The 27847-nt window shown below is 45.5% G+C and overlaps 1 protein-coding gene across 4 annotated transcripts in view; it reads right to left on the bottom strand.

Moving 5' to 3' along the window:
* ttc29 (tetratricopeptide repeat domain 29) overlaps positions 1-27847 on the bottom strand; it is a 666158-nt gene that overhangs the window by 604369 nt on the left and 33942 nt on the right. For all 4 annotated transcript variants that reach the window (XM_038791952.1, XM_038791953.1, XM_038791951.1 and 1 more), the window contains exon 3: positions 25553-25642. In XM_038791952.1, the coding sequence (XP_038647880.1) occupies positions 25553-25642 (90 nt within the window). The remainder of the gene's footprint in view (positions 1-25552; positions 25643-27847) is intronic.

Consider the following 27847-nt stretch of genomic DNA (forward strand, 5'->3'; position numbering starts at 1 on the left):
GTGAAGGAATGGCCAGATCGCATGCAAAGATCACCAAGGCGAGCAGTTGAAGGTACTACTGTGAGCAGGACTCAGCTGTTGTCAAATGATGCGGAGCACCATCGCTCACCACATAGCGGGTCATCATCACCACCATCATCATCATCCTCAATCCCATGGACCAGACTCGCTGTTGCTGCCAACCCAGGGCCTATACCCCTTGGTGAGGCAGGTAAGAATCACGAAGGAGGTTGCAAGGGGATTGGGAGGGGGGGAAGGCGACACAGGGGGCAGTCATGGGAGCAGGTGATCAGCTGGGTGGGCTGTAGGAGGGGGTGTCGGTGGCACTGGCTAGGCCCCCTATTCGGTAAACCTGGAGGTGATCAGAGCATCCCGTGCGCTTCGGCCCAGGTGCACATGTTTTGCAACGTCCTCTGACTGCCCATCCTGGACCTCTCCCGTTGTCAGACGAGGCCTGGTGTTCATCCTCCTCTTCCAGACGTCGCCCCTCTGCTGTGTGATGTTGTGGAGGACACAGCAGGCCACCACATTGTGGGAGACTTTCCTAGCACTATACTGGAGGGCCCCTCCAGAGCTTTCCAGACATCTGAGCTACATCTTCAGGATGCCGTAGCATCACTTGATCACCCTCCCTAGTCACGGCATGGACATCGTTGAAGCAGATCTCCATGTCAGTCTGTGGCCTCCGGATAGGCGTCATCAGCCACGATCACAGTGGATAACCCCCATCACCCAAGGGCCAACCCCTCACCCGGGGGTGCGCCTCGAAGGTTTCAGGAACCGTCAAGTGTGCCAGGATGAAGCCATCGTGCACACTGCCTGGTATCAGGCGCAGGCATGCATGATGTGTTCCTCATGATCATACACCAGTTGCATGTCCATCAAGTGGAACCCCTTTCTGTTTGTGAAGGCAAGCCCTCCTTGGCCGGTGCACGTAGGGGGACATGCATCCCATCGATCAACCCCTGGACCTGGGGAACCCGGCCTGACGACAAACCTCACTACCCAAGCATCCTGCAGGCACCCACGCAGACGCGGGGAGAACATGCAGACTCCGCACAGACAGGGACCCAGTGGGGAATCGAACCTGGGACCCTGGCGCTGTGAAGCCACAGTGCTAGTCACTTGTGCTACCGTGCTGCCAAGTTTTCAGAATGCCCAGTCTGGCAGGTCCTCGAATGACAGGAGGCCTCAAGCGATGCCTTCTTCCCAACTCCTCCTCAGCCTGTTGGGCAGCCAGGTTTCCATCCTCACCAACTGCCTCCCGTTCCTCTGGGGCAAGCTCCTGTTCTGCATGGTCCCCCTCGAGCAGATCCTGCTCGTACAGCTTTAGTGCATCCTCCAGAGCTACGGTGGCTAGGATGAAGGCCACTATTCCTGATGGGATTCCGATAGCCGTTGTCTGCAGGGGGTGAAGGCAGACATGTTAGCATGGTGCGTACCTTTGTGCCCTACCAGGTCTATCGGGCTGTAAGGTGGTCCCAGCCTGCACTGCAGCCCCGGCCCCCGAATGTCCTTTTCCTGCCCTCTGCACTGCACCCGTGGGGGCGTTTCGCCCTGGCACCTGCCCTGCGCCAATGAGTGCGGCTATGGTAGTGTGGAGAGTGGGGCGGCGAGTGGCTAGGTGGAGGGTGGGGGGTGGAAAGTGGGTTGGTGGGGTGTGAGCACCTCTACGGTCGGTGTCACTCTGCCACAGTGGGTGGTTAGTGGGATGGGCAGCAAGGTGGCTGCCTTGCAGGCCGCAGCAGTGGCGGTCCGTGCCTGGACGCCCCGCTTCCAGAAAATCACCCTGACCTCACGATCAATCCCCTGGTCCCCCCTGTCCCCCCACCTCCCCAAGGCAGCCCAGGGTCACACCGCTGCATGTCCTACTTCCTCTCTCTCCCTCAGCACCACGGCTCCTGTTTCCCGATTAACCACAAGTGAAACTCAGCGTCAGTAATTCTTGGCGGAGGCGGAGCATCGTGGAAGTCCCAGAGAATACCGGGTCAAGCCCGCTAATGATATGCCAACAGCGTTTAACGTACATGTGGTGTAGAGCGCATTGATGCTGCTGTCGAGGCACCGGAGCATTACATTCTGTCGAGCGGCCAGCGCTGGCCATGATTTTCACCTCACGCCCAATCGGTTTCCCGATTCCGACATCAACTGACGGAGAATCCCGCCCTTTGTTTCAGATGGATGTCTTCCTATTACGTTTCATCTTCTGTCTAGGCTTTCAGGTGGATGTTATCTTTTCTTTCAGCTTGTAATTATTTTCACTGTAGACTCATAGAAATAGCAAGCAGCCATCATTTGAGAGACAGCTTCTTCTTTCAGGGTCTAGAAGCTTCTGCCTTCAGACAATAGGCAGCTCGCAGAGAGGCAGAGCTGCTTCCACCTTGAGGTTTCAGTGGCTTCTCTCTGGCTCTCTACAAAAAACTCCACTTGACAGGAACATAAGAACTAGGAGCAGGAGTAGGCCATCTGGTCCCTCGAGCCTACTCCGTCATTCAATAAGATTAAGGCTGATCTTTTTGTGGACTCAGCTCCACTTACCTGCCCGCTCACCGTAACCTTTTATTCCTTTACTGTTCAAAAATCTATCTATCTTTGCCTTAAAAACATTCAACGAGATAGCCTCAACTGCTTCACTGGGCAGGGAATTTCACAGATTTAGAATCCTTTGAGTGAAGTTCCTCCTCAACTCAGTCGTAAATCTGCTCCCCTTTATTTTGAGGCCATACCCTCTAGTTCTAGTTTCACCCACCAGTGGAAAAAACCTTCCTTCATAATTTTATATGTTTCTATCAGATTCCCCCATCATTCTTCTAAATTACTCTCAACTCCAGAATCAACCAAGTGAATCTCCTCTACACCCCTTCCAGTGCTAGTACATCCGTTCTCAAGTAAGAAGACCAAAACTGTACACAGTATTCCAAGTGTGGCCTCAACAGTAGCCTATACAGCTGCATCACAACCTCCTTGTTTTTAAATTCCACCCCTCTAGCAATGAAAGACAGAATTCCATTTACCTTCCTAATCACCTGCTGCACCTGGAAACCAACTGTTTGCGATGAACAAGGGCACCAGGTACCTCTGCACAGTAGCATGCTGCAATTTTTACCATTTAAATAATGGTCCATTTTCCTGTTATTCCTACTAAAATGGATGCCTGACATTTACCAACATTAAACTCCATCTGCCAAACCATTGCCCACTCAAACTATCTATATCCCTCTGCAGACATTCAGTGTCCTCTGCACACTTTCCTCTACCACTCATCTTATTGTCATCTGCAAACTTTGACATGTTACACTTGGTCCCCAACTCCAAATCATCTATGTAAATTGTAAACAATTGCGGTTCCAACACTGATCCCTGAGGCACACCAGCCACTGATCGCCAACCAGAAAAACACCCATTTATCTCAACTATTTGCTTTCTGTTAGTTACCAATCCTCTATCCATGCTAATACATTACCTGTAATGCCATGCACCTTTATCTTCTGCAACAACCTTTCTGCGACACCTTGTCAAATGCCTTCTGGAAATCCAGATACATCACATCCACTGGTTCCCCGTTGTCCACCGCACTCAATGTCCTCAAAGAATTCCAATCAATTCGTTAAACATGACCTTCCTTTCTTGATGATAGATTTAAGCATCTTCCCCACTACAGAAGTTAAGCATATAGTTACCTGCCTTTTGTTTACCCCCCTTTTTAAACAGTGTTGTGACATTTGCTGTTTTCCAATCTTCCGGAAGCGACTCAGAGTCCAGCGAATTTTGGTAAATTACCACGAGCGCATTGGCTATTTCACCTGCCATCTCTTTTAGTACCCTGGGATGCATTCCATCAGGGCCAGAAAATTTGGCTACCTTTAGCCCCATTTGCTTGCCCAGCACTATCTCCTTAGTGATGATAGTTTTTAGATCCTCATCTGCCATAGCCTCCTAATTGGCATGTTATTTATGGTCTGTGAAGACTGCTGACTCTCGCTGTTGGTTACTACGCAGGCAGAATACTGTTCCTGGCCAATCCATTGACCAAATATTAACCACTCCAAATTCTTGGGTGCCATAAAGTTTGGTTCCTCTAGGGCAACACAGTGGCGCGGTGGCTAGCATTGCGACTACGGCGCTGAGGACCCGGGTTCGAATCCCGGCCCTGGGTCACTGTCTGTGTGGAGTTTGCACATTCAACACGGGTCTGCGTGGGTTTCACCCCCACAACTCAAAAGATGTACAGGTTGGGTGGATTGGGCACGCTAAATTGCCCTTGGTTGGAAAAAAATAATTGTGTACACTAAATTTAAATTTTAAAAATTGTTTTAAAAAAAGTTTGGTTCTTCTGCCCAAAATACAAAACTTTATAACACCATGTACTATTTTGACACCTTGAGTTCCTTACTTCCTCTGCTCGACTTAAAAGGTATGTCTCAATTGACGATTCATGGGCAAAAAACAATAAAAATAAGAGTATCAACAGGAAGGGCCTTTGAAGGAAACTAAGTGCAATGGCGGGCAGGAGAAGCAGCACATTTACCCCTTTACATCCAGCAGCCAACTCTGGAAGCACCGCAGGTCTTCAAGTATCTCTGGTACCCTAAAGTGACTTAGGAATCATAGGAACTCCAAGGGTACCTTGGAGGTACTGTACCTCCAAGGTACAGTCGCAGTATCTGCTACTGATGATTGCAGAGCAGCTGAACATTGATGGAGTGGAACCCTTTCCCGTTAATGAAGGTCAGGAGCTGCTGCCAAAGAGCTCCTAAAGCAACATGCGTGAAATTGATCACTCCCCGGACCCTTTGGAAGCTGGAGAACACCACAGTCCCAGAAATCTAGCAGCCTGCCTCGCTTCACCCATTGTGAACTTTATATATCACCTCCTTCATTGATTTATGTGTGAGGCCTGAAAGAGCTGCATTGGCCTCCTGTGGATTCCTGGAATGAGCTGCTTTCAAAGAAATTGAGTGCGGTGGTGACATTAAGGGACACTACGAGAAATTGTCTCCTAATCCATGCAGTGTCAGATTTTCCTGATGAATGTGGCAGATATGAGCCACCACATCTCTTGACAAATGTAGATGCATGGCACAGTCTCTCGCTCAGCTCCAAATAGAAGAGGTGCATTCTGTATACCCTTGGTCATGCCAGTCGGCTCCATGGGATGGGTCTGACATCCTCAGCCTCTGGATCTTCCTGGTGCACTCCTGGACCATAACTGTTCTCTAAATTGTACCACATTGTACCAGGACCTCCTTCTCCTCTTCTATCTGAGCACTGCATCAGGAAGGCAGCACTGACCACAACCTCTTATGCAACTCCCTACTTCCTGTGGACAGATAGATCCAAGAGATGAATGGATCAAACAATTACAGACCTCCCACTCCAAGCCTGAAAGCCACTATGCCCTTGGGCTGTATTTGAGCCACATGCCTTTCCCTGTTCTGCCCTTGTAGCTGAGATACTCCCTCACAGGTCACAGGTATCTAAGAAGCCACCACAACAACTTGACATCTCATCAGACCCTCCTGTGGTGATTCTTGTCTAGTTTCAGTTTTAAACTGCATCATTGATTCAGGGTTTCAACATGGTGGTGCTGTACCGCTGCTTCCAAACCAGCTTCGACCATTCCACCATTATTGTTCACTCTGAATTGTCCACTTCCACCCGATTCGGCTGCTGTCACTGGCAGGACCAGAAAATTGCGCCCAAGTGGCAGGAGCCGTATCGGGTGGAAGTGGACCTCCACCACAGTATTTGAAAACCAGGGCACCCTCTCCCTTGGTCCCTCCAGCAACACTCAAACATTTCAGAACACTTTAAGATAGACACAGGTCTAAAAATTACGATACCTGCAATTGAGTGCCCAACCCTTTAAATAACACTACTGCAAAGCGTATCTTGCAGCTTCATGCTTGTTTTTTTCTTGGGTAAACAATGAAGAGGTGACATGGACATTCACTGCTGAAATTTGGTATCCTGGTGTTACCAGTTAGTTGGGCTGTGTGATTTCATGATGCGGCATGTCAAAGCCTTCTGATGTATGAGGGGACACATCCACATGAGTCGTTTCACTCTCAGAACACCCCACAGTGCATATGGTACAACAAGTAATAGCAAAACATTGTGAATGCTGGAAATCTGAAGCCAAAACAGAAAATGCTGGAAAAACGCAGCAGGTCTGGCTGCATCTGAGGAGTTTGTGCTCGAAAGAGTCTTTCGAGTATTGGGTCTTTTTCAGAGTTTGGGTGCAAGAAGTGATAGGCACTCAAACATCAACAACCATGTGAAATTCCTGGACAGTGAGGCCACAGTAGGTTTTCGAGATCCAGGAGCAGGAGAGCACCAAGCAGTTGCAGGTTCATGACAGCATTCTGCCTGGCTTAAAAGCACCTTCTGTGCTGTGCCTGAAGAGGAAACCACGGTGGTAAAAAATGTTACAGTGCATTTATTGGTCCAGATCTTCTGGTCTTCGGATCGTTGGAGATTCTCGTGACCCCTCAGAAGTCCCAATGCACTGACTCTGTGGGAACTGCCCAGGAACTTTGAACTTCTATTGATAGTTCCCCATACTCTCTTGGACCCTCAGAAAAGTCTCCAATTCTTAATTATATTAGGAGATTTCAGAATGTTCCACCTTACTTACCTGAATAGTTACCCAGGGAATGTGTAACTGAAAAATTGAAGTCTAATTCCTGGATAACTAACATCCACCAAACTCTCCCCTTGACACCTCAGCCCAACTAATTCCCCTGACCTCCGATCCCCCAACCAGACCCGACTACATCTCACGAAGCTACCTCCAAACTCCACCACCACCCCATCCCCACCAATGATACCCCTGACTCCCCAACCCAACCTTACTAGTTACATCACCCCTGACCCTCTGGCTATCCCTCACTACCTCAAATGACCAGAATAGTCCTGTCACCCAACTCTCAAGGACCCCTATGCCTGACCTCCCAAACGCCTCTCTGACCTGATCAGACCTGACCTCACCATCCTACTCAACTGCCATGCTATTTTGCTGCTAACCTACCCCTTTAACTTACTTACCCCACTCTATTACTTAGCAAATCCACTCTTCCCCATTACCCAGTTACCTCACCCACCCTGTAACCTTACCCACCTGCCTCACCCACCCAACAACACCCTGCTATGAAAACAGTTTATGGATTCTGGGCAGATTCCCTTTGCTGATATCTCTGAGGTTTCTTGCACAGACTGATTTCTGTAGGAATGTTCATTGGAAGATTAACCAGAAAAATTGGACAAAGGTAAATGGAACCTTTCTATCTCACCAGGGTCAGAAATGGGGGCTCTGATAGGAAGATTTTCTATCAATTGCTCTAAAATTAAAGCATTTGTGGGAACTCCTAAGGGAGTGACATTGACCTGTATTACACAACATGCTGCCCATTGAGTAGGAGAAGGCAAAATATTTTCTTTGTGTATACTTGATAACTCAAACAAAACTTTTGTACTTCTTGATTAACAAAGTGGGATGAGACATCTTCAGAGTTCACCAATGAAAATATGTGAATCAGTATAGTTTTACTATCTTCTTAAAAATGCATTTTTCCTAATAGTATTCTGCTGAATCTCTCATTCAAATCAGTTAATTGAAAGAACAGAGTACTGCAAATAGAATAATTCATGATGTGCGATAAAAATATGAAGTTTTGTGCACTTGAGTTGAAATATTTAAATTCCTCTATAATGTAGTTGGTCACACGTTTTTCTTCGCTATGAAAAATGAAGATTCCACAATTGATCGCATCAAAACTTTTGAATTATTTTGGAGCAGTCAATCATATTTTCCAACAACTGCCTGCATTTATATAGTGCCTTTAAGACAGAAATACATGCCAAAGTGCTTCACAGAGAGATAGTCAGAAAGAAATGATGTAAGCCAAAGAAAGAGATATTGGTCACCTAAAGCTTGGTCAAAGAGTGGAGGTTTTAAGGAAGGTTTAAGAGAAATAGAGGGAGGTGGAAGTGGAACAATTTATTCAGGAACATCCAGAACATGGGCTGGGTGAATGAAAGAATGACAAATGATGAGGGATGTACTCAGTGACCAAGGACCCTTCTTTATCTCACCCTGAGGGTGAGACTGGCAGCCATTTTCGATGGGCCTGGGAACCCAGGAATTTGTCCACCAGTAAATTAAGTGTATTTGCGTATTTTTTTTGCGTTCTGGGTAGGATCTTGCGACCTGGGATGAAGAGTGTGAATTACTCGGTGGTGGTTATTTCAACCACGTGCCACATTTGGTGGGTTTAAAGTTGGAGGGGGCCAAGCACAGCAAGTGGGTTGGAGGCTAGACATGGGTTCTGGTGCAAATATTTCCGGGCCATTAAGAAATACATTGAATGGAACAATAAGGGGATGGTCTCACCGTCTATGGTGTGGGAGGCATTAAAAGCGGCGATTAGGGGGGTGATCTTCTTTTACAAGTCACATGTGGGTAGGATCATCAGGCAGGTGTCAGGAGGTAGTGGATGAAATTTTATGTGGATAGGGAGTGACCCAACACCAGAGCTCTTAGCGCATAGGATGAAGCTGCAAATGCAGTTTGACCTACTGTCCACGGGTAAAGTGGTGCGACAGCTGCGGCCTTTAAAGGGGGTGATCTATGAGAATCGGGAGAAGGCCAGCCGACAGTTTGCTCATCAGCTAAGGTGGAAAGAGGCTGCCAGGGAGATTGTGCAAATACGGGAATCGGTTGGGGGGGGGGGGGATCTATATCCCCTTTTATGAGGGGCTTACAAGTGATTTAATGGAATTCTTGTACCTCGGGGGTCAAGTTCACGAAAAGGGGGTCGATCAATGGGTTCTATCATAGACAGCTGCCATTTATTTCACACTTTAAAGAGTTTGAGCTGGTCACTGTTAGCTGTTGGTCGTGGGTGGTGAGGAGGGGGAGAGAAAGGTCAGAAAGTTGCAGGGGGGCATTATTCAGGGTAGTATTACTGTTATTGGGCTTCCCATTACTGTTGCTTCTATTTTCTGATAATGTTGGTATTGTGGTGTATTGTAAACCTTTTGACATAAAATGTTAAAAGTTTAATAAAAATATTGTTAAAAGAAAGCCTAAAGATATAGAAGGTTCAAGGGTAAAATTAACAATATAAAAGGGAAATTACAAAAGCAAAGAAAGGACACAAAAAATATTGGCAAGTAACATCAAGAAAAATATAAAAAATTTTATATAAATAGATAAACAGCAAGATGATAATTAAGGAAAGAGTAGGACCAATTAGGGATCAAAAAGGGAACCTATGCATGAAGGCAGGAGATATGGGCATGGTTCATGAATAGTTTATGTCTGTCTTTGCAAAACACAGGGAATGATAGACATTGTAATTAAGGAGGAAGAGTATGAAATATTGGATTTATTAAACATAATAAGAGGGGAAATATTAAGGAGTGTAGCATCTACGAAACTAAATAAATGCACCCCAGGTTGCTAAGAGAGGCCAGGGAAGAAATAGCAGGAGGTCTGGCCATTATTTTGTAATCCTCTCTGGTTGCAGGTATGGATACTAGAAGAGTGCTAATATTGTTTAAAATGGTAGAAAGGTTAGACGGAACAATTACAAGCCAGACAGCTTGACCTAATAGTGGATAAATGATTGGAAGAAATTAAGAGAGAGAGTACAAGGCCGAGTTTCCCCAATCCGAGTTGGCCCCGCCACCGCTACCAGCGAGAATGGAGAATTTGGAACTCAGCCAAAACTTTTGGCACTCAGCCAAAACTCCATTCACTGCAGCAGGACCGGAGAATCCCACCAGTGTGAACAGGCAGAGAATTCTGGCTTGAGTTTTCATTTAGAGAGGCACAAATTAGTCAAAGACAATCAGTGTGGAACTGTTAAGGAAGGATTTGTCTCACTAACTTGATTGAATATTTTGAGGAAATAACAAGGAAAGTTGGTGAGTGTATAACATTTGATGTAGTCTACTTTGATTTCAGCAAGGAATTTGATGAGGTATCACATGGTAGACTTGTCAAAAAAGTAAATGTCCATGGTATCCCACAAGGGAAAGAAGTAAGTTGGTTGCAAAATTGGCTCAGTGACCAGAAGCAAAGGTTAATTGCCAATTGGTGTTTTTGTGACTGCTTTTTCCAGTGGGATTCCGTACTAGATTCATGTTTTCATGTTAGTTTTCAAAACAAGGCCCGTAATCAAGAAGCTTGCACATGATGCAAAAATTTCTGGTGTTAATAGTGAGAAAGAAAGCTAGAGATTGGAGGAAAATGTCAATGGGTTAGCAAGGTGGGTAAAAATGACAATTGGAACCTAATTTAGAGAAGTGAAAGGTCATGCAGTTATGGAGTGCAAACAAGAGAAGAGAATAGACAATAAATATTAGCATACTGAAAACTGTAGATGAATAGAGGGACTTTGAGGTGTATGTCTTTAGGTCCCTGAAGCTGGCAAGACAGATAGATAACATGATTAAGAAGGCAATGCTTTTCTTTATTTGCCAAAGCGTGGAATTTAAGAATAGAGATGTTATGCTTGAACTGTATAAAACATTAGTTAGGCAACAGCTAGAATACCGAGAAGTATTCTGGGCTACGCATTACGGAAAGGATTTGATTGCTCTCCAGGGGTACAGTGGAGATTTAAAGGATGCTTGCAGGAATGCAGAATCTTAGCTAAGAAGAAGGATTTGATCGGCTAGCGTTGTTTTCTTTGGAACAGCGGAAGTCGAGGGGAAATCTAATTGAGGTGGGGCTGAGATAGTGGATAGGAAGGGAGGTTTAAAGTAGGGTTTCCCAAACTTTTCAAGCTGCAGGGCCCCTGGTGGCCTTCCGAGAGCATCAGGGAACCCGAGCATTCTCATAATGTCAATGCCCTTTTTTTTGCCCTGAAACAGATGCAAACACAGAAATCAAATGGAAACAAGTCTTTTCTAGCTATATCTATGCATACATTAATCTGGTAATAAATAAAAAGTTCTGTGATTAAAAATACAAGAGTTTTACCCTTTGTCATTTTTATTGAGAGGAATCATGCTGAAATACTGATTCTAATGTTGGACACACATTTCTCTCTCCCTCCCTCACACACACACACACACACACAGTCACGTCTCTCTCTCACATTTGCACACACACAAACTCGTTCGCATCCTCAAATACACAAACACATTCACATCCTTACATGCACACACAAATTCACTCACATCCTCACACACACAAACCCACTCGCATCCTCACACACAAACCCACTCTCATCCTCACACACACACAAACCCACTCGCATCCTCACACACACACAAACCCACTCGCATCCTCACACACAAACCCACTCTCATCCTCACACACACACAAACCCACTCACATCGTCACACATACACAAACCCGCTCGCATCCTCACACACACAAACCCGCTCGCATCCTCACACACACAAACCCGCTCGCATCCTCACACACACAAACCCGCTCGCATCCTCACACACACAAACCCGCTCGCATCCTCACACACACAAACCCACTCGCATCCTCACACACACAAACCCACTCGCATCCTCACACACACAAACCCACTCGCATCCTCACACACACACAAACCCACTTGCATCCTCACACACACACAAACCCACTCGCATCCTCACACACACAAACCCACTCGCATCCTCACACACACACAAACACACTCGCAACCTCACACGCAAGCACATTCACATCCTCACATGCATCTTCACACATTTTCACACACACACACACACACTCGCATCCACACACACAATCAAAGCTCGCATCCTCATACACACACAAACACACTTGCATCCTCATGCGCACACACTGAAACACACTTACATCCTCACACTCAAACACACATGCATCCCCACACACAAACAAACATGCATCCTCACACACAAACACACATGTATCCTCACACACACAAACACGTCACACACATATTTGCATCTATACACACACAAACACACTGGCATCCTCAGACACACACCAACAACTGGCATCCTCACACACCAAATCACTTGCATCCTCACACACACATTCTCGCATTCTCACACTCACTCTCGCATTCTCACACACACACACAAACACTTGTGTCCTCACACACACAGACATTCGCGTCCTCATACACACCAACAAACTTGCATCCTCACACACACACCAACACAACTCACAACCACACACAACACACTCACATCCACACAACACACTCACATCCACACACAACACACTCACATCCACACACCAGCACACTCACATCCACACACCAGCACACTCACATCCACACACCAGCACACTCACATCCTCACACCAGCACACTCACATCCACACACCAGCACACTCACATCCACACACCAGCACGCTCACATCCACACACCAGCACGCTCGCATCCACACATCAACACTACTCATATCCACACACCAACGCAACTCACATCCACACACCAGCACACTCACATCCACACATCAGCACACTCACATCCACACACCAACACTACTCATATCCACACATCAACACTACTCATATCCACACACCAACGCAACTCACATCCACACACCAACACATCCCAACACAACTCACATCCACACACCGATACACTCACATCCACAAACCAACACACTCAAATCTTCAGACACACACACACTCTCATCCTCACATACACAGACAAACACCAACATACTCAGACAAACACCAACACACTCACTCACATCCTCACATACACAGACAAACACCAACATACTCAGACAAACACCAACACACTCACTCGCATCCTCACATATGCACACAGACTCTCATCCTCACATACGCACAAAACATATTAGCATCCGCACGCATGCACATCGTCACATTTGCAGAAGAATAGCTTTACTTTACAGACTTTGTAGTGCAAGTTTATTTGTCAGTTTAAAGCCGTAAAATCTTGTGGCTTTATTCTCTTCGTGGAGAACTGGGATTTGAAACTTTGTCTACTTTAAACCAAATGTTTCCAAACCGAATCCGATCTTAACAACAGTACGTGTTATTCATATTGGTAATTAATGCAAGATCAGAATATGGGTCAAGAAATGGAAAGGAAAATGGCACGATTCCACTTATTAATTAAGCAACCTTGGTTAACAAAGGGATGAGAAATAGTGCACGACACCATATAGGGCATTCGGCTAAAATCGAGATCTATGTAAGGCACCGATTAGGGCTCCATGCTCTGGTCCCTCGCTGGTGGCAATAACAAGGTTTGCGCCCCACTCCGTAGGCGGAATGCAAAACCGAAATTTGCACCTGCTCTCACAGAGGCTCTATCGGGCCAGGCGGCACAATATATCAATTTCTACGTAGACAGAGCCCACCAGGATGCCTGGGCAGAGGGGTTTGCCACCATCAGAGAGATACCCCGGGTTCAGGGATGATCGAGGGGATGCATGTTGCCCTATGATCACCTGCAGATGACAGACCGGTACCTAGACCATTCTGAAGGGGCCTCCAGTCTCGTACTAGGAGAGTCTCCCACATCGTGGTGGCCTTCTGCATCGTCCACAACATCACATAGCAGAAGGGCGATGTGCTGTATTGTTCTTTAAGGTTTTGGCCAAGGTTGGTATCATGACCGTACAGGCTTGGCTGGCCGAAAGGCCTGTTCCTCTGCTGTATTGTTCTTTGTTCTTTGAGGAGGATGAACATCAGTCCTCATCCGACGAGAAGGATGCAGGGGAGGGCGAGGATGGGAAAGACATGGGGCCCGGGCAGGCACCGGAGGCCACACAATCTGTGCGCCTGCTGCCTCACAGTGTCAGGGACCCGGGTTCAATTCGGGCCTTGGGTCGCTGTCTGTGTAGAGTTTGTACATTCTCCCCGTGTCTGTGTGGGTTTCCTCCGAGTGCTTCGGTTTCCTCCCAAAGTCCAAAGATGTATGGGGTAGGTAGATTGGCCATGATAAATCGCCCCTTAGTGTCCAGGGATGTGAAGGTTAGGTTGTGGGGTTTTGGGATAGGGTGGGATATGGATTGGTGCAGACTCGATGGGTCAAATGGCCTCCTTTGCACTGTAGGGATTCTATGATTCTGTGATATTGGAGGTGCTCAAAGTCATGAAAGGCTTTGATTCAGTGTCTAAGAAGAAACTATTTCCACTGGCAGGAGGGTCAGTAAACAGAGACGATTTAAGATAACCAGCAAAGAAGCCAAAGAAAATATGCAGAGAAATTTCTTTCTTCTGCAAGTTGTTTAGAGTCGGGAATACACTGCCTCAAAGAGTGCAGTAGATTTAACAGTAACTTGCAAAAATTAATTGGATATATTGGCAAAATTAAATAAATTGTAAGGCGATGGGGAAAGAGCGTTGGAGTAGAATTTGCTGCTCTTTTGAGAATTGGCAGGCACAATGGGCCATTTGGCCTGCTTTTGTGGGTTATGATATCAGGCCTTTCGTGGGAGACTTCAATCATCCTAATATAAACTAGAAAAATTCAAGTAATAAATATGGATTAATTAATTAATCAATCTCAGACTAAAGGGACGATCCTTTAAAACAGAGATGAGGAGGAATGTCTTCAGCCAGAGGGTGGTGAATCTGTGGAACTCTTTGCCGCAGAAGGCTGTGGAGGCCAAATCATTTAAGACAGAGACAGATAGGTTCTTGATTAATAAGAGGATCAGGGGTTAAGGGGAGAAGGCAGGAGGATGGGGATGAGAAAAATATCAGCCATGATTGAATGGCTGAGCAGACTCGATGGGCTGAGTGGCCTAATTCTACTCCTTGGTCTTATAGAACATAGAACATAGAACAGTACAGCACAGAACAGGCCCTTCGGCCCTCAATGTTGTGCCGAACGATGATCACCCTACTCAAACCCACGTATCCACCCTATACCTGTAACCCAACAACCCCCCCCCCCTCCCCCCAACAACCTTTACTTTTTAGGACACTACGGGCAATTTAGCATAGCCAATCCACCTAACCCGCACATCTTTGGACTGTGGGAGGAAACCGGAGCACCCGGAGGAAACCCACGCACACACGGGGAGGACGTGCAGACTCCGCACAGACAGTGACCCAGTCGGGCATCGAACCTGGGACCCTGGAGCTGTGAAGCATTTATGCTAACCACCATGCTACCGTGTTGCCAAATGGTCTATGGTCTGATAGCCATTACAGAGACATGGCTACAGGATGACATAATTAGGGCCTGAATATTGAAGGGTATGTGACACTTCGGAGGGACAGGAATTTGGGACTTGGTGAAAGAGTATTAACACATTAGAGAGGGTGACCCAAGTTCAAAAAACCAGGATGTAGAAGCAGTTTGGGTTGAAATGAGAAACTATAAAGGCAAGAAGTCACTTGTGGGAGTGGTGTACATCCCTCTAATTGTAATTACACGTTAGAACAGAGCGTAAAAGAAGAGATCATGGGAGCTCATCAGATAGGTAGTGCAATAATGATGCTGGATTTTAATCTACATATAGATTAGAAAAATCAGATGGACAAACCTAGCGTAGATGATGACTTCATAGAATATTTTCGGGATAGTTTCTTGGAACAGCACATTCTGGAGCCAACCAGAAGGCAGGCTATGCCTAACCTGGCATTGTGCAATGAGATAGGATTAATTGGTAACATCATAATGAGGCACCCCTAGGTAGCAACGGTCATGATTGAATTTTATATTCAGCTTGAGAGAGACTAGAACAGGGGTGGGCAAACTTTTCCGTGCAAGGGCCACATTCAGAAATTCACAATTTTAAAGGGCCGCATAGTATATTAAGTAAAATAATTACTTCACCCGGTTATGATTCTGGGCGCCTCATACAGAACATAGAACAGTACAGCACAGAACAGGCCCTTCGGCCCTCGACGTTGTGCCGAGCAATGATCACCCTACTCAAGTCAACGTATCCACCCTATACCAGTAAGTAACCCAACAGCCCCCCCCCCCCCCCATTAACTTTAAAAAAAAAATTTAAAATTTTTTTTTTTTAAATTTGTTTTTTTTTTTTTAAATTTTTTTAATGACTTGGTGGGCCGCATAAAGACCTTTGGCGGGCCCCATGCGGCCCGCGGGCCGTAGTTTGCCCACCCCTGGACTAGAACATCTAAGACTAGTATTTTAAACTTAAATAAGGGTAAATATGAGGGCATGAAAGCAGAGTTTGCTAAAATGAACAGGCAAATGTGTTTAAGGGATAGATCAACAGATGTTCAGTGGCAGACATTTAAAAGAATATTTCAGAATACGCAGAATAGACACATTCTAATAAGAAAGAAAAATTCAAAGATGAGGGCCCATCATCCAAAAAAGTTAAAGACAGTATTAAACTTAAAGGAAAAACGTAGAATTGTGCAAAAACACGTGGCAGATCAGAAGATTGGACAGAATATAAAGAATATCAAAGAATGATAAAAAGATTGATAAGGCGGGAAACACTAGAGTATGAGAGAAAGCTAGCCAGTAATATCAAGACAGACAATAAGAGTTTCTATAGATATTTAAATACAAAAGGAGTTAACAAAGTGAGCATTTCCCCGATAGAAAGTGCGCCTTGGGAACTGGAAATGGAAAGAAGGGATATGGCAGATGAATTAAACAGGTATTTTGCATCTGTCTTCGCTGTAGTGGACACAAATAACATCCCAGAAATAGCTGCAAATCAGGAAACGGAGGGGGGAACTCAGGAAAATTAGATTCAACAGGGAAGTGGTATTGAGCCATGCGCTGGGTGTCAAGGCTGGCAAATCTCCTGATCCGGATGGACTTCACGCTAAGGTCTGAAAGAAGAGGCTAATGAGATAGCAGATGCATTGGTTTTAATTTTCCAAATTTCCCAAGATTCAGGGAAGGTTCCATGAGATAGACGGATAGCAAATATAAATCCTTTATTCAAAAAGGGATGAAGACAGAAAGCAGGGAACTCCAGGCCAGTTAGCTTAACATCTGTCATAGGGAAAATGTTAGAAGCCATTATTAAAGATGTTATTGAAAGGCACTCGGAAAAATTGAAGTCAATCAGGCAGAATCAACATGTGACAGGGAAATCATGTTAACCGAATTACTGGAGTTCTTTGAAGGAGTCATATGTGCTGTGGGTAAAGGATGAATCGATGGATAAACTGTACTTAGATTTCCAGAAGCCATTTCATAAGGTGCCACATCAAAGGTTATTGTGTAAAGTAAAAGCTCATGGTACAGAGGATAACATATTGGCATGGATTGAAGATTGACTAGCTAACAGGAAATAGAGTTGGCATTAATATTTTTTTGTTCACAGAATGTGGCAAATGGTGTGCTACAGAGATCAGTGCTGGGGCCTCAACTTTTTATAATTTATATAAATGACTTGGATGAGGGAACTGAAGGTATAGCTGTTAAACTTGCTGATGACATAAAGATAGGTAGGAAAGTAATTTGTGAAGAGGACATAATGAGGCTACAAATGGACGTTAGGGGAGGTGGTAGCGTAGTGGTATTGTCACTGGACTAGTAAACCATAAACCAAGTTAATGCTCTGGGGACCTGAGTTCGCATCCCGCCACTGCAGATGGTGAAATTTGAATTCAATAAAAATCTGGGGTGGGATTCTCCGACCCCCCCGCGGGGGCGGGAATCGTGCCGTGCCTGCTGGTGGGCCCCCCCGGCGATTCTCCAGCCCGCCAAAGTCCCGCTGCTGTCATACCGGTCCTGCCGGCAGGAATCAAACCACCTACCTTACCGGCAGGACCAGGCGGCGCGGGCGGGCTCCGGGGTCCTGGGGGAGGGGCGCGCGGGGCGATTGGTAAGGTTGGAGAGGTTAGGTGTGTATCCACTTGAGTTTAGAGCAAGTAAGAGGCAACTTGATCAAAACGTTTAAGGTCCTGAGAGGTATTAACAGGGTGGACCTGGAAAGGATGTTTCCTCTTGTTGGAGAATTGAGAACTAGAGGTCACTTTTTAAAAATAAATGGTCACTCATTTAAGACAGAGATGAAGAGAATTATTTCTCAGAGGATTGTGAGTTTCTAGAACTCTCTTCCTCAATACGCAATGGAAACAGAGTATTTTAATATTTCTAAGGGATAGTTGCACTTGATTTTTGATTAACAAGGGGGTGAAAGGTAATCAGGGGTAGGCAGGAATGGTGGATTGAGGTTACAATTAGATCAGCCATGATCTTATTGAATGGGGGAGCAGACTCAGGAGCCTACCCAAATTTGTATTTTTGTATGTATGCAATCAATTTAGAGACCTACATAGCTGAGTGCTGAAGGAAGTCAAAGTTTAAATTATGTGCACAAAACTGTACAGCACAAGTCAGAGATAGCCCTGATAAAACTGTACAGTGCTCTGTTCAGAATATTTCACAAGTACTGTCCATATCAAGCCTTGGAAGCAGTGTAGGGAAGAGCCAGAAGGATGACCCTCATGCTTTGGATAGGTACCTCCTTGGAGGTCCGAACGGATATGATCAGAAAAAGAAGGGAAATAATGTTCCGCAGCACTCACTGGCATATCTACAGGGTGAATATGCAGGAGGGGTGGAAAGAAATGCCTGAGGGAATCAGTATAGTAGCATTACCCCCAAAAATTGAGTTCAGTTTTGGAAAAGGTTAAATTACCTCCTAAGGAAAGCAAGATTCAATGCAATCATCTCTTTATGAATCTCAACACTTGTGACACATCTCTCTCCCATGTCTCATCTCTCAATAAAGCCCCCTTCACATCATTTAGCTTACAATCACAAGGCTTACTACAATAGCACTTATTCTAATTGTTTTTTAAATTTAATTTTTCCAATTAAGGGGAAATTTAACATGGCCAATCCACCTACCCTGCACATCTTTGGGTTTGGGGCGGTGTGACCCATGCAGAGAACATGCAAACTTCACATGGACAGTGACCCGGGACCAAGATCGACCCCAGGTCCTTGGCACCATGAGGCAATGGTGCTAACCACTGCGCCACCATTCTTATTCTCATTTTAATTCCTTTGCTCTCTTCATGCCGCACACCAATAATATTTTCTTCTTGAATTCTAGTACAAGCAGAACCAGCAACTCTTTCTAGTGTTCCTTCCTCACATCACTTTAAAAATGTATTCAAGGGATGTGAGCTTCTCTGGCTAAGTCAGCATTCATTGGCTATCATTCCACACAAATGGCCTTGTATTCATCACCTTCCAATCTTGTTATATATTGCTTTTTCTCCAGCTCACAGCATATTTACTTTACACATGAACCTTATTTCCATTTAACTTTTTAACAACCATTATTGCAGGACAAAATAGCATATGATGTCAGAGAGCAGGGCAAGGTCAGGAAAGGAGTAGCTGGTGCTAGGGTTCCTAACAAGAACTCAACTAGTTTCACAAGGACCAACTACTTGCAATTTGTAAAACTGTGAGGAAATGTTACTGCACCACAGAAATGATAACACTGACCAATAGGTATTTTTTATGTTAAAACAAACTTTAATTTAATCACAAAATTAACCAGATTAGTAACAAAGAAATAACTTTATAGTTAACCGTTACAACAGTTCTTAAGTAAACAAAGAAACTCTAACTTACTTTCTAAACCATTCAGTATATTCCAATAAAGCAAACTAATGTATATTAAATACCACTCATTAATAAAGTTAACAACCAGAGTTTTACTTGCTTTTCTCTGCAGAATCTTTGTAGAGAGAACATTTCAGGACCAAACTGAAACACCTCTTGTTCATATCAGAGTTTGAGGACCTACTAACTCTTTAGACAGAGCTGGATCCTCCCATTAACTACATCATCTGTACCCAAAGCACAAGGCCTTCTTTTGTCTTTTCTTACAAGGTGTCCCTTGACTTATTTAGACAGGACCAAACACAATACCCCACAAAAATTATCTCTATCCAAGGGTCTTCAAACCTAAACAATATTCCATTAGTTAGCTTTCTGTAAACAAGTTAATGGTTCTCATGATGTATTCGCAGAACATACCACCTCAATGATTATCTCAGTGATACGACACCTTAATCACCACTCTAGCAGTCATACTGTCTGTATACATCTTAACCAAGGTTTTAATAACATTACTGTAAAAAAATATATAATATGACAATATCTTACATTCCTCATTATTTCACCCAAACGAAACAACAAGCCCTAAAGATAGTGACCCAAGTAAAGCCATGGGGCGGAATTCTCCGCTCTCCACGTGGCATGGGAGAATCGTGGAAGGGCCTCCCGACATTTTTTACGCCCCCCTGGCGCCCCCAGCAATTCTCCCCCCCCCCCCCTCGGAAAAATCGCGCTCACCATTTTTCACGGCAAACGCCGATTCTCCGAGCCCGATGGGCCGAGCGTCCGGCCCTTCACGCCCGTTTCACCACGGCTGCAACCACACCTGGTCGCTGCATTCGTGAAATGGGCGCCAGATTTGGATGGGAGCACCGCGACTGTGCTCGGGAGGGGACAGGCCCGCGATCGGTGCCCACCGATCGTCGGGCCAGCGTCCAAAACGGACGCACTCTTTCCCCTCTGCTGCCCGGCAAGATCAAACCGCCACGTCTTGCCGGGCGGCGGTGGAGAAAGACGGCACCACGCATGCGCGGGTTTGTGCCGTCTGTGCGCTGATGTCATCCACGCATGTGCGGGTTGGAACCGGCAACCCGTGCATGTGCGGATGACATCAGAAAAGCACCGTTTCCGCGTCATTTCCGGAGTGACGAGGCCGTGGCTGGAAACAACTGGGGCCCGCTCCTAGCCCCCCGGGTGGGGGTGAATTAGGTGTGGGGAGCGGGCCCCGAGGCCGTCGTGAAGCTCGACCGATTTCACGACGGCCATCCCGATTCTTATCGGGAGCGGAGAATACCGCCCATGGACATCAAGTAATGTGAGACTGGCAGCTTAATTGAGGAGGATGCCTGCATATTACTTCCAATCCTTCTTTCAGCTCAGCAGATATGTTTCACAATTTTAACATGCATTCTGAAGATTACCAGATATTAAAGTCCAGATTCTCAGTGCCAACCTAACACTTGTTCCTCTTTTCTTTCCTTCAGGTCTTATTAGGAAATGGAGGCTGCAGAAGACACCTTGGAAGAACCATATAATCCCTACAGTGCAGAAGGAGGCCATTAGGACCATCGAGTCTGCACCAACCCTCTGAAAGGACCCCTCAACTAGGGTCAGGACCCCTTAACTAGGGTCAGGACCCCATCCTGTCCTCGTAACCCCACTTAACCTGTTGGACACTAAGGGACAATTCAGCAAGGTCAATCCACCTAGCCTGCACATCTTTGGACTGTGGGAGGAAACCGGAGAGCACTCAGAGAACTCCACGCAGACAGTCACCCGAGACCGGAATTGAACCTGGGTCCCTGGTGCCACAAGGCAGCAGTGCTAACCACTGTGCCATTGTGTTGCCCTTAGGACACATCTTCTGCGTCAAGCACATTGGTGTTCCATGTAGGTAGACTCGTGAAGTAGAGGAGAGCAGTAGGTAGGAGTGGTATCAGCAAAGAAAATGCTGAAATGCAGGTACAAGAGGAGCGGCAGGTCTTGGTGGCAGGAACATCCAAGGAGCATATTCCTCACCGAGGGGTGAGATCCTCCTCTAGCTATTCTAAACATGATGGAAATGAGGGCTTCAGGGGCAGAGCCATGAAAAGAAAACTGCTTGCCTGTCCAGATATCTGAACAGTCCCTGAGCAACTGAGCCTTTTTCAGGACCATATTGCTCACTTCCATAGTAGGAGGAAGGGATAGAAAAGATGTGTTAAGCATTGTCTGCTTCACTTACCTGGCTAGCTGGTGGTGATCCAACAAATGCAATTGATTGAAAAAAAGAAAGCTGACACCTGTCACTATCGGGGCATGGAATGTGTGCATTCTCGTACACATCGCAGTACTACTCTTGTCAGCAAAGAGCAGGCTAGGTACAATGTCCAGGTTGTTGCCCCAACATGACTCATCTATTTGAAAAGGGTCAGCTTGAGACTTCTGCTCCTATGTCTTATAGGAGAATGGGGATGAGAAAATATCAGCCATGATCGAATGACGGAGCAGACTCAATGGGCCAAGTGGCCTAATTCTGCTCCAATGTCTTATGGTCGATGGTCTTATGGCAGCATGAAATATTGACCGCATCTCTTGTAGCTCCCATGCAGGTTCTGGCATTTTAGTCTTATCTGCCCAATGGAAAGAATTTAAATAAAAAGCGGACTTTCTTGGCAGTGAAATTGACCACAAAGAGTGTTCTGTCAAAATTGACATAGAAGAGGGGCAGAGGAGTGAAATTACAAATGTTGAGCCCAAGAAAACAAGGCATCAAAGCTGGCAGAAGAAGCAACCATGCCTATCACCCCAACATGACGACATGGGTGGTAGCTAGAGAATGAAAGAAATTTGGTGAGAAATAGATGAATGCTTCAAGCAAAATAGTCAGGAGTTGAAGGCTTCATTTAAAACCACAGTGGAGGAAGCTTTGGGCCCAGGAAGGGAGAAACTGAGCAAAGCAATTAAAGTGGTAGGCATGCAGGTGGAGAAATATAAAAATGTGGGGAAGGCCACATCCCAGCTCGAAGATAGACTTGCGTCCTTGGAGGCTAAAATGGTGATCGTTGAAGATCGGAACAAGGGCTTTAAGGCAAAGCTGGATGATTTAAAAAATAGGTCCAGGAATGAGACTGGTGGGTCTTCCCGCAGGAGTTATGCACACAAGGCCAACCCAATACTTTGCTGTGAAGTTTTCCCAATTCATGAGTGGTGATGAGCTATTTGCTGCACCAGTGCTTGACTGGACACACAGGGTCTTGAGGCAGAAACTGCAAATGAATAAGCAACCTCAAGCAATGATCATTTGGTTTCATTGTTTTCAGAGAAAGGAGCGGGTCCCGGAATAGGCTATGAAAGCCTGGAACATCAACTATGACGGAAATATGGTAGGATTCACCAGAACATTGGCACGGATCTGGCAAAACTATGGCGGCCTTCAACCTGGCGGAGATGGTCCAGTTTAATCTGAGTACTCGGCAGTGATCGTTTCTGACCATATCCCACATTGGATGAGTTGCGGGTAGATAAAGAGCATTGAAAGGAGTGGCAGCTGGATTTTGGTCAGCGAGCAGACATTGGATTCTGTGCAAGGATCTCAGGGGCGATCCAGGATTAGATTTTGAATATTGACACAGTGTGGTCTTTCTCTCAACACTATGGGAAGCATTGAAGGTTGTAATTGGAGAAGAAATTATGGGCGGGATTCTCCGGTTCGTCAGCCACATTTTCCTGCCGCCCCAGCCAGCAGCGGGATTCTCCATTCCCGCAGCCTGCCAATGGGATTTCCTAGTGTGGCCACCCCACGTCATCGGGAAATCCGCGGGCGTGAGAGTGCTGATGAAAACCAGAGGATCCCGGCAACTGAGAATTCCTCAGTGTATCTTTGAAGACCCATGTGGAGCTGGAGGCAAGGAGTGAGCGAGAAAATCTAGTAGACGGTATTATAGAGGTAGATCGTAAGCATGTTGGCACCCCATCCCAACAACGATTAACGGAGAGGAGAAAACTGCAAACGGAGGTTAATCTGATCACTACAGATAGGGCGGTACAACAGCTGAGGTGAGCTAAAGGGGCGATTTATGAATATGGGAAGGAGGCACGTCGGCTCCTGGCATATTATCTGAAGAAACAAGAGGCTGAGAGGGAGAATGCCCAGATTAAGACACGGGATGAGCAGGCTGGTCTCGAATCAGAAGGTAAATGAGGTATTTAAGACTTTTTAGCAAAATTTATACGGGTCAGACCCTCCGTGGGATGGGAAAGCTATGGTGGAATTCTTCGGTGAGTTGGAGTTTCCCAAGGTGGAGGAGGAGTTACGAGAGGTCCTTGAAGCTGGTTTAGCACAGTGGGCTAAACAGCTGGCTTGTAATGCAGAACAATGCCAGCAGTGCGGGTTCAATTCCTGTACCGGCCTCCCCGAACAGGCGCCGGAAGGTGACTTTTCACATTAACTTCATTGAAGCCTACTTGTGACAATAAGCGATTATTATTAAGCTCCGCTGAAGTTGGATGAGATCAAGCAGGCGACAAAACTGATGTAGTCGAGGAAGGCACCAGGATTGACAGGTTCCCGGTGGAATTTTATAAAAATTTCATAGACTTTATTAGCCCCTCTATTGTTTGGGATGTTTCGGGACTCCTTGGAGAAAGGCGCTTTGCCACAAATGCTGAGACAGGCTTCGATTTCCCCTGCTCTTAAAAAAAGACAAGGAACCCTAGACTGTGGGTCATATCCAATCCCCCAATTAAATATGGACGCACAGCTGTTAGCTAAGGTGTTGGCATCAGAGTGAAACCTTGTCTGCCAGAAGTGGTGGGGAAAGACCAAACTGATTTTGTGAAGGGTTGGAGATGACAGTGAACGTTAGATGACCATTAAACGTGGTGCTTGCTCCAGGGGAGGGTCGGGTCCCGGTGATCATAATCTCGCTCGAAGCAGAGAATGTGTTTGACCGGGTAGAGTGGTATTATCTGTTTGCTGTTTTAGAAAAATTTGTGCCGGGCTTTGTAGAGTAGTGCAGCTGTTATAATTGACCCTATTTGCCAGTTTTTGCACGAACAAAATGATCTCTGACCCATTTCATCTTTATCGGGGTACCAGGCAGGGATGTTCATTGTCATCTTTGCTGTTTTCAATTGCAATAGAGCCACTAGCCATAGCCCTGAGGTCCTCGAATACATGGGGAAGGATTAGAGGTGGGGTGGAACATCTCCCTTACTATTATGTGAGGGATCCGGAGGCGTCAATAGATAACATTATAGGAATCTTGCAGCGTTTTGGGGCCTTTTCTGGTTACAAGAGTGGTTCAGAGATTCGAATGAGCTTTGCATTCAGGTGGAAGCAGATCTGTGAGGGGAGCATGGCTAGTGGCGCTGGTATCAGCTCCGTTACCAGTGGTACCAGAGAAACACTCATCTAACTCGATAGCAGTAGCCATGTTAAAAATCTGGAGACAACTCCACAACATTTTAACTTGAGGGCAACCTCTAGGCTGACTCAGTTATTCAAACCTGCATTTGAATTCGCATATCTGTGCGAATCAGTTATTCAAACCTGCTAGTTCAGATACGAAATCAGGGAATGGAAGGATGAAGGTTTAGAGAAAGTGAGAGACTTATTTTTAGAAGGTCGGTTCACTAGCTTAGGGAAACTGAAAGTAAAATATGGGCTCACAGATGTTGATGGGTTCAGGTATCTCCAGTGTGCAGCTGGGTCGCTAGACCATGCACTAGCCCAGGGGGTTGTCACAATATGTCAATGATGATTCTTAGGATTGAGTGAGCAGACTGTAGGAAGAAAAATGCAAGGGAACTAGGTAAGGACAGTGTTATGGTGGGGAGCTGGTGGAAACTTTTGCTAAATTCTCTTGTCACAAAAAATCTATTTGACACATTTCTCCACTGAAAATATGCTGAAACATAAAGGAAATTTAGCCCTATTACATTTAAATTTGATTGCTACTCCATACTACTCAACACACATCTTCACTGCTGAAATTTAAAAACACTGTTGAAGATATCTTAAAAGCCAGGTTGCATTAATTAGAATGCATATACTTACATATTAATGTCAGTTTTGGAAAGTTTCAAATGTTCACCCAACGTGTCTAAGCGCTTTGCTTCTGCTAATCGTCCCTTCTTTGGTGGTATCCTATCAACAAATTATTTATATTAGACATGTAGAAAAAAATAACTTGTATTTTGTTTTAACTAAGCACTGATGATGGCAGTGTAAATGTACCACAGTAATGTCACCAGGATATTTATTCCATACGCATTTGGTTAAAAATAACTAATCCATGGCTTTGATTGATAACTGTCCTATGAAATATCTTGTCATGTTTCATTACATTAAAGGTACCATACAAATGCAATTGTTGGACTTTTGCATGCAGTTAACACAGGCATAAAAACAGCAAAAACAAATCAAGTAGAATTATACTTTCACTCTTTAACAATTATTGTTCAACTGTATAGTGTCAAAAATATTAAATTATAAGCACAAGGTGAAGCAATTAATGTTGAAAAGGTGATGACTTTTTGTGGCTGCAATATAATTTGTTTCAATCCTCCTAACAATCAGTTCTACAGGTCAGTATGAAAATGCAATTGGAGCAATTTTCCTCAGCCAAGGACGTGAAGGACAAAAATGATCCTGAATTATGCAAAATTGTGGTAGTGTTTTTAAATTTACAGTTCTATGCCTTTTGCATCCATTCCTACATTTATTAGCTTTGTTGATAAGTTTCATGGAAACTTTACATAATCGGATCCCAAACCCATCTTCTTTTGCTCAGGAACATCCTTGACCCATTATGTTTCACCTTATATATACCTTAATTAAAGTTCATCCCCCATTTCTCATGTACCTAGTTAAATGGTGAATATTTCTTTAAATACTCTTCCCTAGAAACATTGTTTCGTATCACCAAAGGAATCATACAATATAACAAGAAATACTGGTATCTAAAGTTGACATTCAAGAATAAATGGGAAATAGTCATCGTGCTGAAGACATGTGACAGCGGAGGTCTTTTTCACTACTTGCAGGCATTGCCCCACTTTTTACCAAGTCTGAAATGTAGTCGGCTCAGCTGTCACCCATCTGGAGTAGCGGCTATCGTCAGGGATAGTCACTGCTCAGGAATCATATCTCCACCAATACCATTTTAGGTGGCTGGCAGAGGGATGGACAGTGGCCGCTGGGGTGACCAGGATCAGGCATGTGCTGGCTGGTAGATGACACCTCGCGAATTAGCACATGGCTCAATGGTGGGTGTCCAGCCCACGTCCAAAGCCACCCGTGACCTCAAAACGGTTGAGCTCGGCCCAGATGCACACTCGAGGATGCCCAGGTGTGCGGTGGACTATTGCCTGAGCGCATACCACTCAGGTGTAATTTCACATTGGCCCCAAGCCCTCAGCGTTCCATTGGGAGCTAGTGTACCACAGCCGAGGCGCCTCGCAGAAATACCCTACATGCCATTTCACACTGCACTGAAGGGTTTCCTGTTTTGGCTGCTGCTGCACACCCTTCATTTCTTTGCGCTCGCTCGATGCCAGGACATGCCTTGGCACGCCTCGTTGCCGTTCAGTAGAGGAGGACCCTCTACGGAAGAGTACTCCCCCCTTAACATCAGGGACCTGAGGTGGAGGTGTTACACACAGCAGTCCCATACAACAGTAGGTTCCATATTTTCATGAACTCCCAATATGCCTGTCCTTTTAACGACCTTGTGAAGTTTGTGGACCATGCGAATATAGGTTGCTTTATACTGCAATCACTTTTGAGTTATTTAAAAATCTATTGTTACAATTTTTGCTTGCACTTCAGCCCGATGCTCCTGATTTACAGGCATCCAGTGTGGAGGAGGAGGAGGAGGAGGAGGGCCTCCACGTAAACCAGCTCCTGGGCCTGGCCAAACCCATCATCAACAGGTCCAGGCAGCTGACGGTCGAGGGGGTCGTCCAATCAAAATGTATGCCCTTCTATCACAGCTACATTTTCAGCCAAGCATCCCTACAGAGGAAGCAGGCGGAGTTCACCAACACCAGCGAGGTCTTCTGTGCCCAGTGGGCACTGTGAAGACTGATGTGCCTTATCGATCCTCTTACTCATGTTTTGGTTTAATGTTTTAAGTTTCATTTGTGATTTGCTTTTTGGTTCGGGAAGTTTCTCTGTAAGTGGCTACCCCTTTAATTTGGCCCACAGCTTATTTGATTTAGTTTAATTAGTTATTTGATTTAGGAAAAATACATTTTCCGTGGCAGGCATGGGAGAGCTGAATGTTGTCAAGCCTCCAGAGTAATTTTAACTGGCATCAGAAAGCATCGCTCGCCATCACCAGCTCCCCAG

This window comes from Scyliorhinus canicula, chromosome 3, assembly GCF_902713615.1.
Source record: "Scyliorhinus canicula chromosome 3, sScyCan1.1, whole genome shotgun sequence".
Taxonomy (NCBI): Eukaryota; Metazoa; Chordata; class Chondrichthyes; order Carcharhiniformes; family Scyliorhinidae; genus Scyliorhinus; species Scyliorhinus canicula.